The sequence below is a fragment of the Balaenoptera acutorostrata genome, chromosome 4 (assembly GCF_949987535.1).
Source record: "Balaenoptera acutorostrata chromosome 4, mBalAcu1.1, whole genome shotgun sequence".
NCBI classification, from domain to species: domain Eukaryota; kingdom Metazoa; phylum Chordata; class Mammalia; order Artiodactyla; family Balaenopteridae; genus Balaenoptera; species Balaenoptera acutorostrata.
Window position 1 is genome coordinate 102447216 of NC_080067.1, and position 15123 is coordinate 102462338.

The 15123-nt window shown below is 39.0% G+C and overlaps 1 protein-coding gene across 10 annotated transcripts in view; it reads left to right on the top strand.

The window, feature by feature from the left end:
- The window catches only part of SENP7 (SUMO specific peptidase 7), a 152454-nt gene that overhangs the window by 22838 nt on the left and 114493 nt on the right, over nt 1–15123 (top strand). For 8 of the 10 annotated variants that reach the window (XM_057545771.1, XM_057545776.1, XM_057545773.1 and 5 more), the window contains one exon: nt 7989–8087. The exons of the other annotated variants lie outside the window; for them this stretch is intronic. In XM_057545771.1, the coding sequence (XP_057401754.1) occupies nt 7989–8087 (99 nt within the window). Of the gene's footprint in view, nt 1–7988; nt 8088–15123 lie in introns of those variants that run through there. 10 annotated transcript variants of the gene reach the window in all.

The window sequence follows — 15123 nt, forward strand, 5'->3', positions numbered from 1 at the left end:
AGAGCATTCTAGGTTGAAGGAGCAGTACGTACAGAGGTGTAGAGACGTATGCTTGAAGAAGGTTGAGCAAACTCAGTGGGGTTGGGGTGTAGAGTTTGTGATATGTGGATGATGTCAAAGAGCCCAGATTGTTAAGAGTTTTATATATGAGTAATGGGCCCTATTGTTGTATTTTAAGCTTGTAACCATAATGAGATTTGTGTGTTAGAGACCTCTGGGGATAGTGTTTGAAAGATTAGAAGGGGAAGAAACTGAAAGTAAGAATAGTTAAGAAGTTATTTTTGGGGGAACCTTCAAGATGGCAGAGGAGTAAGACGTGGAGATCACCTTCCTCCCGACAGATACATCAAAAATACATCTACATGTGGAACAATCTTACAGAACACCTGCTGAACGCTGGCAGAAGACTTCAGACCTCCCAAAAGGCAAGAAACTCCCCACTTACCTGGGTAGGGCAAAAGAAAAAAGGAAAAATCGAGACAAAAGGATAGGGATGGGACTTGCACCTCTGGGCAGGAGCAGCAGATTAAATCTCCACAATCAACTTGATGTACCCTGCATCTCTGGAATACCTGAATAGACAATGAATCATCCCAAAACTGAGGTGATGGACTTTGGGAGCAACTGTAGACTTGGGGTTTGCTTTCTGCATCTAATTTGTTTCTGGATTTATGTTTATCTTAGTTTAGTATTTAGAGCTCATTATCATGGGTAGATCTGTTCATTGATTGGTTGCTCTCTTCCTTTTTTATATATATATATATTTTTTCCTTTTTCTCTTTTTGTGAGTGTGTATGCGTATGCTTTCTGTGATTTTTGTCTGTATAGCTTTGCTTTTACAATTTGTCCTAGGGTTCTGTCGGTTTTTTGGTTTTTTTTGGGTGTAGTTTTTCACGCTTGTTATCATTGGTGGATTTGTTTTTGGTTTGGTTACTCTCTTCTTTCTTTTTTTTTTCTTTTTAATATTTTTAAAATTTTTATTTTAATTATTTCATTTTCTATTTTTTTTCCTCCTTCCTCCCTTCCTTCCTTCCTTCCTTTCATCCCTCCCTCCCTCCCTCCCTCCCTTCCTCCCTCCCTCCCTCCCTCTCTCCCTTTCTTCCTCTCCTTTTTCTTCTGAGCTGCGTGGCTGACAGGGTCTTAGTGCTCCGGCCGGGTGTCAGGCCTGAGTCTCTGAGGTGGGAGAGCCGAGTTCAGGATATTGGTCCACCAGAGACCTCCCAGCCCCACGTAATATCAAACGGTGAAAGCTCTCCCAGAGATCTCCATCTCAACGCTACGAGCCAGCTCCACTCAACGACCAGCAAGCTACAGTGCTGGACACCCTGTGCCAAACAACTAGCAAGACAGGAACACAGCCCCACCCATTAGCAGAGAGGCTGCCTAAAATCATAGTAAGTTCACAGACACCGGAAAACACACCACTGGATGCGGTCCTGTCCACCGGAAAGATGAGATGCAGCCTAATCCACCAGAACACAGGCACCAGTCCCCTCCACCAGGAAGCCTACACAACCCACTGAACCAACCTTAACCTACTGGGGCAGACACCAAAAGCAACAGGAACTATGAACTTGCAGCCTGCAAAAAGGAGACCCCAAACACAGTAAGTTAAGCAAAATGAGAAGACAGAGAAATACACAGCAGATGAAGGAGCAAGGTAAAAACCCACCAGACCAAACCAATGAAGAGGAAATAGGCAGTCTACCTGAAAAAGAATTCAGAGTAATGATAGAAAAGATGATTCAAAATCTTGGAAATAGAATGGAGGAAATACGAGAAATGTTTAACAAGGACCTAGAAGAACTAAAGAGCAAACAAACAATGATGAACACCACAATAAATGAAATTAAAAATTCTCTAGAAGGAATCGATAGCAGAATAACTGAGGCAGAAGAACGGATAAGTGACCTGGAAGATAAAATAGCGGAAATAACTACTGCAGAGCAGAATAAAGAAAAAAAAATGAAAAGAACTGAGGACAGTCTCAGAGACCTCTGGGACAACATTAAACGCACCAGCATTCAAAATATAGGGGTCCCAGAAGAAGAAGAGAAAAAGAAAGGGACTGAGAAAATATTTGAAGAGATTATAGTTGAAAACTTCCCTAATATGGAAAAGGAAATAGTCAGTCAACTCCAGGAAATGCAGAGATTCCCATACAGGAAAAATCCAAGGAGAAACACGCCAAGACACATATTAATCAAACTATCAAAAATTAAATACAGAAAACAAATATTAAAAGCAGCAAGGGAAAAACAACAAATAACATACAAGGGAATCCCCATAAGGTTAACAGCTGATCTTTCAGCAGAAACTCTGCAAGCCAGAAGGGAGTGGCAGGACATATTTTAAGTGATGAAGGGGAAAACCTACAACCAAGACTACTCTACCCAGCAAGGATCTCGTTCAAATTTGACGGAGAAATTAAAACCTTTACAGACAAGCAAAAGCTAAGAGAATTCAGCACCACCAAACCAGCTTTACAACAAATGCTAAAGGAACTTCTCTAGGCAGGAAACACAAGAGAAGGAAAAGACCTACAAAAACAAACCCAAAACAATTAAGAAAATGGTAATAGGAACATAAATATCAATAACTACGTTAAATGTAACTGGATTAAATGCTCCAACCAAAAGACATAGACTGGCTGAATGGATACAAAAACAAGAACTGTATATATGTTGTCTACAAGAGACCCACTTCAGACCTAGGGACACATACAGACTGAAAGTGAGGGGATGGAAAAAGATATTCCATGCAAATGGAAATCAAAAGAAAGCTGGAGTAGCAATTCTCATATCAGACAAAATAGACTTTAAAATAAAGACTATTACAAGAGACAAAGAAGGACACTGCATAATGATCAAGGGATCAATCCAAGAAGATGATATAACAACTGTAAATATTTATGCACCCAACATAGGAGCACCTCAATACATAAGGCAAATGCTAACAGCCATAAGAGGGGAAATCGACACTAACACAATCATAGTAGGGGACTTTAACACCCTACTTTCACTAATGGTCAGATCATCCAAAATGAAAATAAATGAAACATAAGGTTTAAATGATACATTAAACAAGATGGACTTAATTGATACTTATAGGACATTCCATCCAAAAACAACAGAATACACTTTCTTCTCAAGTGCTTATGGAACATTCTCCAGGATAGATCACATCTTGGGTCACAAATCAAGCCTTGGTAAGTTTAAGAAAATTGACATCATGTTAAGTATCTTTTTCAACCACAACGCTATAAGACTAGATATCAGTTACAGGAAAAAATCTGTAAAAAATACAAACACATCGAAGCTAAACAATACACTACTAAATAACCAAGAGATCAGTGAAGAAATCAAAGAGGAAATCACAAAATACCTAGACACAAATGACAATGAAAACACGACGGCCCAAAACCTATGGGATGCAGCAAAAGCAGTTCTAAGAGGGAAGTTTATAGCAATACAGTCCTACCTCAAGAAACAAGAAACATCTCAAATAAACAAGCTAACCTTACACCTAAAGCAATTGGAGAAAGAAGAACAAAAAACCCCCAAAGTTAGCAGAAGGAAAGAAATCGTAAAGATCAGATCCGAAATGAATGAAAAAGAAATGAAGGAAACGATAGCAAAGATCAATAAAACTAAAAGCTGATTCTTTGAGAAGATGAACAAAATTGATAAACCATTAGCCAGACCCATCAAGCAAAAATGGGAGACGACTCAAATCAATAGGATTAGAAATGAAAAAGGAGAACTAACAACTGGCACTGTAGAAATACAAAGGATCATGAGATTACTACAAGCAACCATATGCCAGTAAAATGCACAACCTGGAAGAAATGGACAAATTCTTAGAAAACACAATCTTCTGAGACTGAACCGGGAAGAAATAGAAAATATGAACAGACCAATCACAAGCACTGAAATTGAAACTGTGATTAAAAATCTTCCAACAAGGGCTTCCCTGGTGGCGCAGTGGTTGAGAATCTGCCTGCCAATGCAGGGGACACGGGTTTGAGCCCTGGTCTGGGAAGATCCTACATGCCGCAGAGCAACTAGGCCCGTGAGCCACAATTACTGAGCCTGCGCGTCTGGAGCCTGTGCTCCGCAACAAGAGAGGCCGCGATAGTGAGCGGCCTGCGCACCGCGATGAAGAGTGGTCCCCACTTGCCACAAGTAGAGAAAGCCCTCGCTTAGAAATGAAGACCCAACACAGTCATAAATAAATAAATAAATAAAAATTAAAAAAAAAATCTTCCAACAAACAAAGGCACAGGACCAGATGGCTTCACAGGTGAATTCTATCAAACATTTGGAGAAGAGCTAACACCTATCCTTCTGAAACTCTTCCAAAATATAGCAGAGGGAGGAACACCCCCAAACTCATTCTACGAGGCCACCATCACCTTGATACCGCAACCAGACAAAGGTGTCCCCCAAAAAATCAAACTACAGGCCAATATCACAGATGAACATAGATGCAAAAATCCTCAACAGAATACTAGCAAACAGAATCCAACAGCTCATTAAGAGGATCATACACGATGATCAAGTGGGGTTTATCCCAGGAATGCAAGGATTCTTCAATATATGCAAATCCATCAAGGTGATACACCATATTAACCAACTGAAGGATAAAAACCATGTGATCATCTCAATAGATGCAGAAAAAGCTTTCCACAAAATTCAACAGTGATTTATGATAAAAACCCTCCAGAAAGTAGGCATAGAGGGAACCTACCTCAACATAATAAAGGCTATATATGACAAACCAACAGCCAACATCATTTTCAATGGTGAAAAACTGAAACCATTTCCACCAAGATCAGGAAGAAGACAAGGTTGCCCACTCTCACCACTGTTATTCAACATAGTTTTGGAAGTTTCAGCCACAGCAGTCAGAGAAGAAAAAGAAATAAAAGGAATCCAAATCAGAAAAGAAGAAGTAAAACTGTCACTGTTTGCAAATGACATGATAATATACATAGAGAGTCCTAAATATGCTACCAGAAAACTACTAGAGCTGATCAGTGAGTTTGGTAATGTAGCAGGATACAAAATTAATGCACAGAACTCTCTTGCATTCCTTTACACTAATGATGATAAATCTAAATGAGAAATTAAGGAAACACTCCCATTTACCATTGCAACAAAAAGAATAAAATACCTAGGAACATACCTACCTAAGGAGAAAAAAGATCTGTATGCAGAAAACTGTAAGGCACTGATGAAAGAAATTAAAGATGATACGAACAGATGGAGAGATGTATCATGTTCTTGGATTGGAATAATCAACATTGTGAAAATGACTATACTACCCAAAGCAATTTACAGATTCAGTGCAATCCCTATCAAACTGCCAATGGAGGCTTCCCTGGTGGCGCAGTGGTTGAGAGTCTGCCTGCCAGTGCAGGGGACACGGGATCGAGCCCTGGTCTGGGAAGATCCCACATGCCGCAGAGCAACTAGGCCTGTGAGCCACAACTACTGAGCCTGCGCGTCTGGAGCCTGTGCTCCACAACAAGAGAGGCCGCAACAGTGAGAGGCCCGCGTGCCACGATGAAGAATGGCCCCCGCTCACCGCAAGTAGAAAAAGCTCTCGCATAGAAACGAAGACCCAACACAGCAAAAATAAATAAATAAATAATAAATTAAAAAAAAAAACCCAACAACTGCCAATGGCATTTTTCACAGAACTAGAACAAAAAATTTCACAATTTGTTTTGAAACACAAAAGACTCCGAATAGCCAAAGCAATCTTGAGAAAGAAAAACGGAGCTGGAGGAATCAGGCTCCCTGCCTTCAGAGTATACTACAAAGCTACAGTAATTAAGACAGTATGGTACTGGCAGAAAAACAAATATAAATCAGTGGAACAGGATAGAAAGCCCGGAGATAAAGCCACACACATATGGTCACCTCATCTTTGATAAAGGAGGCAAGAATATACAGTGGAGAAAAGACAGCCTCTTCAATAAGTGGTGCTGGGATAACTGGACAGCTACATGTAAAGGAATGAAATTAGAACACTCCCTAACACCATTCACAAAAATAAACTGAAAATGGATTAAAGACCTAAATGTAAGGCCAGACAGTATAAAACTCTTAGAGGAAAACATAGAACACTATGACTTAAATCACAGCAAGATCCTTTTTGACCCACCGCATAGAGTAATGGAAATAAAAACAAAAATAAACAAATGGGATCTAATGAAACATAAAAGCTTTTGCACAGCAAAGGAAACCATAAGACGAAAAGGCAGCCCTCATAATGGGAGAAAATATTTGCAAACGTAGCAACTGACAAAGGATTAATCTTCAAAATATACAAGCAGCTCATGCAGCTCAATATCAAAAAAACAAACAAAGCAATCCAAAAATGGGCGGAAGACCTAAATACACATTTTTCCTTAGAATGTATACCGATTGTCAACAAACACATGAAACGATGCTCAACATCACTAATCATTAGAGAAATGCAAATCAAAACTACAATGAGGTATCACCTCACACCAGTCAGAATAGCTATCATCAAAAAATCTACAAACAATAAATGCTGGAGAGGGTGTGGAGAAAAGGGAACCCTCCTGCACTGTTGGTGGGAATGTAAATTGATACAGCCACTATGGAGAACAGTATGGAGGTTCCTTAAAAAACTAAAAATAGGGGCTTCCCTGGTGGCGCAGTGGTTGAGAATCTGCCTGCTAATGCAGGGGACACGAGTTCGAGCCCTAGTCTGGGAAGATCCCACATGCCACGGAGCAGCTGGGCCCGTGAGCCACAACTGCTGAGCCTGCGCGTCTGGAGCCTGTGCCCCACAATGGGAGGGGCCGTGATAGTGAAAGGCCCGCGCACCGCGATGAAGAGCGGTCTCCGCACCGCGATGAAGAGTGGCCGCCGCTTGCCGCAACTAGAGAAGGCCCTCGCACGAACCGAAGACCCAACACAGCCAAAAATAAATAAATAAATAAAAATAAAGTAACTATAAAAAAAACAATCGAATTCATGCTCTGCAATTCAGTTTAAAAAAAAAAAAGAAAGACTTCGCCCTTCCACTGCAAAGGGCAAAAAAAAAAAAAAAAACTAAAAATAGAACTACCATATGACCCAGCAGTCCTGCTACTGGGCATATACCCTGAGAAAACCATAATTCAAAAAGAGTCATGTACCACAATGTTCATTGTAGCTCTATTTACAATAGCCAGGACATGGAAGAAACCTAAGTGTCCATAGACAGATGAATGGATAAAGAAGATGTGGCACATATACACAATAGAATAATACTTGGCCGTAAAAAGAAACGAAATTGAGTTATTTGTAGTGAGGTTGATGGACCTAGAGTCTGTCATAGAGAGTGAAGTTAAGTCAGAAAGAGAAAAACCAATATCATATGCTGACACATATATATAGAAAGTTTAAGAAAAAAAGGTTCTGAAGAGCCTAGGGGCAGGACAGGAAAAAAGACAGACGTAGAGAATGGATTTGGGGACACAGGGAAGGGGAAGCGTAAGCTGGGACGAAGTGAGAGAGTGGCGTTGACATATATACACTAGCAAATGTAATAGAGACAGCTAGTCGGAAGCAACCACATAGCACAGGGAGACCAGCTCGGTGCATTGTGACCACCTAGATAGGTGGGATAGGGAGGGTGGGAGGGAGACACAAGGTGGGAGGGGATATGTATTCGTATAGCTGATCACTTTGTTTTATAGCAGAAAGTAACACAAGAATGTAAAGCAAATATCCTGCAATAAGGATGTTAAAAAAAAAAAGTTATTGTGATACTTTATCTACTTTTTTACTGAATGAGAGAGGCTTTTTATAAAATTATATTTGACTGCCTATAAACCAAGCACTGAATTTATCACTCTTTAAAACTAATACCGAAATATTAATGCAAGTAATATAATGGTTCTGTTAGCTCATTCAGCTCTTATTTATATTTCAGTTAAACTGGTTATTTTCTCATTCTGGTTTCAGATAAAAAAGATGTTAAATGCAAAACCAGAGGATGTTTGTGTTAAGTCACCATTGTCCAAACTCAGAAGCTCAGAACGCTGGGATCTTTCTTTGCAGGGGGTAAATAAAAACTATTTCCTTTTAAGTATGTGGTGTTACTTGGTATGGTTAAAATAATTTAATAAAGCTGAATTTTTATTTTCTTATATGTCCTTTTTTTTGTTTTCTAATTGCAGGTTTTAAATTTATTTCTGGCAGATGTTGAAGTGATGCTTTGAGGTTAGGGTCTTTTTCAGTTTAAGTCTAAGAACATCTTATTATGCATGGTTGTTTCCTTCATGAATTTAAATCTCATTATTGTAATATATATTGTATTTTAAATTTATGAGAATATTAAGCTTATTAGAATCCTTTGCTCTTTTCTCCGTTTTATAAATTTGAGAGGGTACATGTTAAAGGGTGACACAACTATATGTGTGTGTGTGTGTGTATATATATATATATATATTTTTTTTTTAAATATTTATTTTTTATTGGGGTACAGTTGCTTTACAATGTTGTGCTAGCTCCTGCTGCACAGCAAAGTGAACCAGCCATATGTATACACATATCCCCTCCCTTTTGGATTTCCTCCCACCCAGGTCACCACAGAGCACCAAGTAGAGTTCCCTGTGCTATACAGCAGGTCCTCACTAGTTATCTATTTCATACGCAGCAGCGTATGAAATAGATTGACCCAGATGTCAATCTCAATCTCCCAATTCATCCCAGCCCAACACAACTATATCCTAAAAGATATACTGATTATAAATCTGGACTAATTTTATCACTATTAAGTATTACTATTGAGTTTTCATGAATAAAGCTTAAGATAGCACTTTATAAGTTTTTTTTTTCTTGACTGGCACAACTCATGGTCAAGGTTTTAAAAATAGAATTTTTCTAAGATTTTCTAATTCTCCGTTTGAGGATATACGTATTAGTCTACTAGGGCTAACATAACAAAAGACCACAGGTCAGATGACTTAAACAACAGAAAGTTATTTTATCACAGGTCTGGAGGCTAGAAGTCCAAATCAAGGTGCTGACAGGGTTCATTTCACTAAGGCCTCTTTACTTGGCTTACAGATGGCTATCTTCTTGCTGTGTCCTCATATGGCCTCTTTTCTGTGCACCCACATCCCTGGAGTTTCTTCCTCTTCTTATAAGGACACTAGTCTTATAGGATTAGGGTCCCACCCTTATGACCTCATTTAAACTTCATTACCTATGTAAAGGCCCTATCGCCACATACAGTCATATTAAAGGTTAGGACGTCAACATATGAATTTTGGCAGAGACAGTTCAGCTTATAACAGGAGAATTTTAGGATAACAGACTTTAAGTCACCTTGAATATATGTGTTTTTATGTTACAGACAAGAAAAATTAACCATTTATTATAACTTGTTCTCAGAGGAAAGATTTGTTGTTAGTATTAGTTGCTTTAACATTATTTATATATTTATTTATTTTGGCCGCGCTTATTTATTTTGGCCGCGCTGCATGGCTTGCAGGATCTTAGTTCCCTGACCAGGGATTGAACACATGCCCTCAGCAGTGAAAGCACGGAGTCCTAAGCACTAGACCGCCAAGGAATTCCCTAACATTATTTAAAAATTTAATAATTAAATAATGCATTTGCTTTTTATACAGGGTACAAAAAAGGGAAATAATAAATGGGGCTATTTCCTAAATGCAGTCACTACTGACAGTTTTTTTTTCATTCCTTTCAAGGAAAAGAAAGCATATTGCCCCCATACGACTCTATATTATTTTTTGATCATTGCTTAAGAGGGATCATAAAATACATCTTGTTCTGTGTTTTGCTGTTTTTAGTTAGTAATATTGTTAAATTTTTTTCTTCTATTTTAACACATTTAGATCTATCTCTTTTATGCATTTTTTATTGGCTTTGCAATACTCCAAAAATATACTATATACAATAATTTATTCACTTAGTACACTGATATTAGACAATTTGGTTGTTTCTAGAGTTTTGCTGACAGAAACAATATTGCAAGACCTTCATTTTTCGTAAACAGGGAACCATTTTTGAGTGGGATTACTGGGTCTAAGGAAGTTTGTATATTAAATTTTAATGAATATTGCAAAATTGTCTCGCAGAAGATTTGCACCAATTTATATTGCCACCATTGAGAGCTCCCATATTTCTACAGGTTTACTAGTACTGGATATTATCAGGCAGTAAAATTGTTGCCAGTAGAAGAAAAAAAATACATTATTATTTTTTTAAGCTTTCTTTTTTTAAAAATATTTATTTCTTTATTTTTGGTTGCATTGGGTCTTAGTTATGGTGGAATCTTTTGTTGCGGTCCGTGGGCTCTCTGGTTGTGACACGTGGCTCAGTAGTTGCAGCGCGTAGGCTTACTTGCCCCATGGCATGTAGGATCTTAGTTCCTGGACCAGGGATTGAACCCGCTTCCCCTGCATTGGAAGGCAAATTCTTAACGACTGGACCACCAAGGAAGTCCCCAAAATACATTATTTTAAGAAAATTTTATCTCTGCATTTATATATTTTACTTTATGTTTTAGAATACTGAATGGAGTAAAAATAAGATATATATATATCATTTTAAATACACACACACACACACACAGTCTCTTGGAAGTAGATGGATGCTTTTTGTTGGGTTTGTTTTCTTAAGAAGTATCTTACTAAATGTGTTTTTTCCTTTACCCTTGGGTCATATAATCTTCCTTTAGTATTTGGCCTTCAAGAGGCAGACGTGGATCACCAGAGAACTCTTTTTTTAAAAATAAATTTATTTATTTTATTTATTTATTTTTGGCTGCGTTGGGTCTTCATTGCTATGTGCGGGCTTTCTCCAGTTGCGGTGAGTGGGGGCTACTCTTTGTTGTGGTGTGCGTGCTTCTCACTGCAGTGGCTTCTCTTGTTGCGGAGCATGGGCTCTAGGCATGTGGGCTTCAGTAGTTGTGGCATGAGGGCTCAGTAGTTATGGTTCGCGGGCTCTAGAGCGCAGGCTCAGTAGTTGTTGCACATGGACTTAGTAGTTGCTCCGTGGCATGTGGGATCTTCCCGGACCAGGCTCGAACCCATATCCCCTACATTGGCAGGCGGATTGTTAACCACTGTGCCACCAGGGAAGTCCCCAGAGAGCTCTTTTGGTATTAAGTCTCTATGTTATATAACCTGCCGTCTTCTCTTGCCTTAACTCCTTTTCATTTCAGCAATCTCCTTCTCCTGAGAAGTAATGGCTTATTTTCTCCTATTTCTCTCTATCCACTGAGTGAAACAAGGCTTCCTCAGAGACATATTTTCTTTTCCTATGACTAGTTTCCCACTCTAGTTGCATGTGTTCCTTAAGATAGTGATACTTAACTTTTGGAAAATCTACATCCTGTTTGAGATTTGAAGTGGCAAATGTGTCAGCTTTACCTTGCTCCCATGTTGCTTTAGACTTAACGGTATGTGTTAAGTGTGCTTCATAGTTTGTAGGGTTTGAGGCAGTACCAAAATCTTGCTTTGTTGATTCTCCCACACGCCGTAGGTTTCAATGAAAGAAAAAGGGATAAATGCCACTCTCCATAATCTTTAGCAGAATTTTAACTTACTTGTTTATTTTTGATATTAACTGAGATACAATTATATAAAGCAGGCTGCACAGATCTTAGGTGTATAATTGGATGAGCTTTGACTAATGTAACATATGCAACCAATATCTCAGTGAAATAGAGCATTGTTGTGTGCCTTGAAAGTTCCCTTATGCCCCTTACCATTGTATCTTCTCTTTGCCCGCTGTCCCTATTCCCACGCTGTTCCTGACAACCAATTTTCTGATTTCTATATTTGTAAGATAGTTTTGCCTATTCGTATAGTGTATACTCTTTTGTGTTTGCCTTCTTTTGCTTAGTAAAATGTTGTTGAAACTCATTCCTGTTTTCTATCTATCAGCAGTTGCTGTGAGCGGGGGCTACTCTTTGTTGTGGTGCGTGGGCTTCTCATCGTGGTGGCTTCTCTTGTTGCAGAGTGCAGGCTCTAGGCACGTGGGCTTCAGTAGTTTTGGCATGTGGGCTCAGTAGTTGTGGCTTGTGGTGTCTAGAGTGCAGGCTCAGTAGTTGTGGTGCATGGGCTTAGTTGCTCCATGGCATGTGGGATCTTCCTGGACCAGGGCTCGAAACTGTGTCTCCTGCATTGGCAGGCAGATTCTTAACCACTGTGCCACCAGGGAAGCCCAGTTTGTTTCTTTTTACTGCTAAGTAATATTCTGTTATATGAGTATAACACAATTTATTTATCTAATTCTTCTGTTGATGGACTTTTGGGATTGGTTTTTTTTTTTAAATTTTATTTATTTATTTATTTATTTATGGCTGTGCTGGGTCTTCGCTTCTGTGCGAGGGCTTTCTCTAGCTGTGGCAAGCGGGGGCCACTCTTCATCGCGGTGCACGGGCCTCTCACTATCGCGGCCTCTCTTGTTGCGGAGCACAGGCTCCAGACGTGCAGGCTCAGTAATGGTGGCTCATGGGCCTAGTTGCTCCGCGGCACGTGGGATCTTCCTAGACCAGGGCTCGAACCCGTGTCCCCTGCATTGGCAGGCAGACCCTCAACCACTGCGCCACCAGGGAAGCCCTGGGATTGGTTTTAATGGTTTTAATTTGCTTTGCCCTGGTGAGTAATGGTGTTAAAATATTTTCATATGTTGATTAGCTGTTGTATGTTTTCTTTTTTTGTGAAGTGTCTGTTCATATTTTTTGCCCTTTTAAAAATATATTTTATTGGCAATTAATTTACATATAATTAAATTAATCCATTTTAAGTGTTCTCTGAATTTTGACAAAGGTATACATTTTTGCAGCCACCACCGTTATAAAGGGGTGTGTGTGTGTGTATTTGTATATATTTATCGGGTTTTTTTCTTGGTTTACAGTCCTATGAGTTACAAGATCTGTATAGACTCATATGACTATCATCACAGTGAAGATACTGTACAGTTCTGTCACTCCAAAAAATTCCCTGGTGCTGTCCCCTTTGTAGTTACTCCCTATCCCCATCCCTAACCCATGGTAACATTGTTGTTTTCTCTACCTGTAGTTCTGTATTTTCCAGACTGTCACATGAATGCAATCATGGAGTATGTAATTTTTTAATGTTTTGAGAGTGGCTTTTTCACGTAGTGTAATGCCATTGAGATTCATCCATGTTGTATATATCGATAGTTTGTTTATCCATTCCCACATTAACCACTGAAGGACATATGGGTTGTTTACAGTTTTTGGCAGTTAGGAATAAAGATGCTATACATATTTGTATATAGGTCTTTTTTGTGAGCAGAAGTTTTTAAATTTGTCTAGGGCAAATACCTATGAGTGGGATTCCTGAGTCATATGTAAGTGTATGTTTAACTGCCAAACTGATTTCCAGAATACCATTTTACATTCCCGCCAGCAATGTATGGGATTTCTGGATGCTCTGTAACTTTACCAGCACTTGGTGCTGTCAGTTTACTTAGTTTTTAAAATAATAGACTATTTTTTAGAGTTGTTTCAGGTTTACCAAAAAATTGAAGGGATAGTACAAACAGTACCCATATATTCATTCTGCCCTTCCCTATCCTCACACACAGTTTCCTTATTATTAACATCTTGCATTAATGTGGTACATTTGTTACAATTGATGAGTCAAATACTGATACATTTTTTTAATATTGAGATGTAATTGACATGTAACACTGTATTAGTTTTAGGTGTACAACATGATGATATTTATTTATTTATTTATTTAGGGGATCAAACCATTTTATCTAGGGGCTTTGGAGGAGGGTTGAAAGGCTGGGAGGACAGTGAGATCTGACGTCCTTCTCCCAGCCAGGAGCTCCCCCGGCTTCACCGTCTCTGAAAGCCATAATGATTGATATATATTTAAATTGCAAAATTATTGCCACAGTAAGTTTAGTAAGTTTAGTTAACATACATTACCATACATAGTTACAGTTTTTTTTTCTCATGATGAGACCTTTAAGATCTACTCTCTTAGCAGGTTTCAAATGTGTAGTATAGTTTTGTTAACTGATTCGCCATGCTGTATATTATGTCCCCAGGACTTATAACTGGACATTTTTACCTTTTGGCCATCTTCACTCACTTCGTCCAACTCTCAACCCCTGCCTCTGGCAATCACAAATCTGTTCTCTGTATCAATGAATTAAGATTCAAAAAAAATTCCACATGTAAGTGAGATCATACAATGTTTGTTTTTCTCTGTCTGACTTATTTCACATAGTATAATGCCCTGACAGTCTACCCATGTTATTGCTAATGGCAAGATTTCCTTCTTTTTTTATGGTTGAATAACATTCCATTAAAGTGTGTGTGTATGTATATATGTGTGTATATATATATATATATACACATACCACATTTTGTTTATCCGTTCATCCATTGATGGACACTTAGATTGTTTACACGTCCTGGCTATTGTAAATAATGTTGCAGTGAAAGTGGAGTTGCCGATAATTTTTTTTTCAGGTAGTGATTTTGTTTTCTAAGGAAAAATACCCAGAAGTGGAAATGGAATTGCTGGATCATATGGTGGTTTTTAAAAAGTTTTTTGAGGAACCTCCATACTATTTTCCATAGCGTCTCTACCAGTTTACATTCCCGCAAGCAGTGCACAAGGGTTCCATTTTCTCCTCATCCTTTTTTTTCTTTTGAAATATTTATTTGGCTGTGTCAGGTCTTAGTTGTGGCACGCGGGATCTTCTGTTGCAGCACACGGGCTTCTCTCTAGTTGTGGCGCGCGGGCTCAGTCGTTGTAGCATGTGGGCTCTCTCGTGACACGCGGGCTCCAGAGCATGTGTGCTCATTAGTTGCGGCGCACAGGCTTAGCTGTCCTGCAGCATGTAGGATCTTAGCTCCCCGACCAGGGCTCAAACCTGCGTCCCCTGCATTGGAAGGTGGATTCTTTTTTTTTTAATAAATTTATAAATTAACATATTTATTTATTTATGGCTGCGTTGGGTCTTCATTGCTGCGTGCGGGCTTTTTCCTCTAGTTGTGGCTAGCGGGGGCTACTCTTTGTTGCAGTGGGCAGGTTTCTCATTGTGGTGGCTTCTATTGTTGCAGAGCATAGGC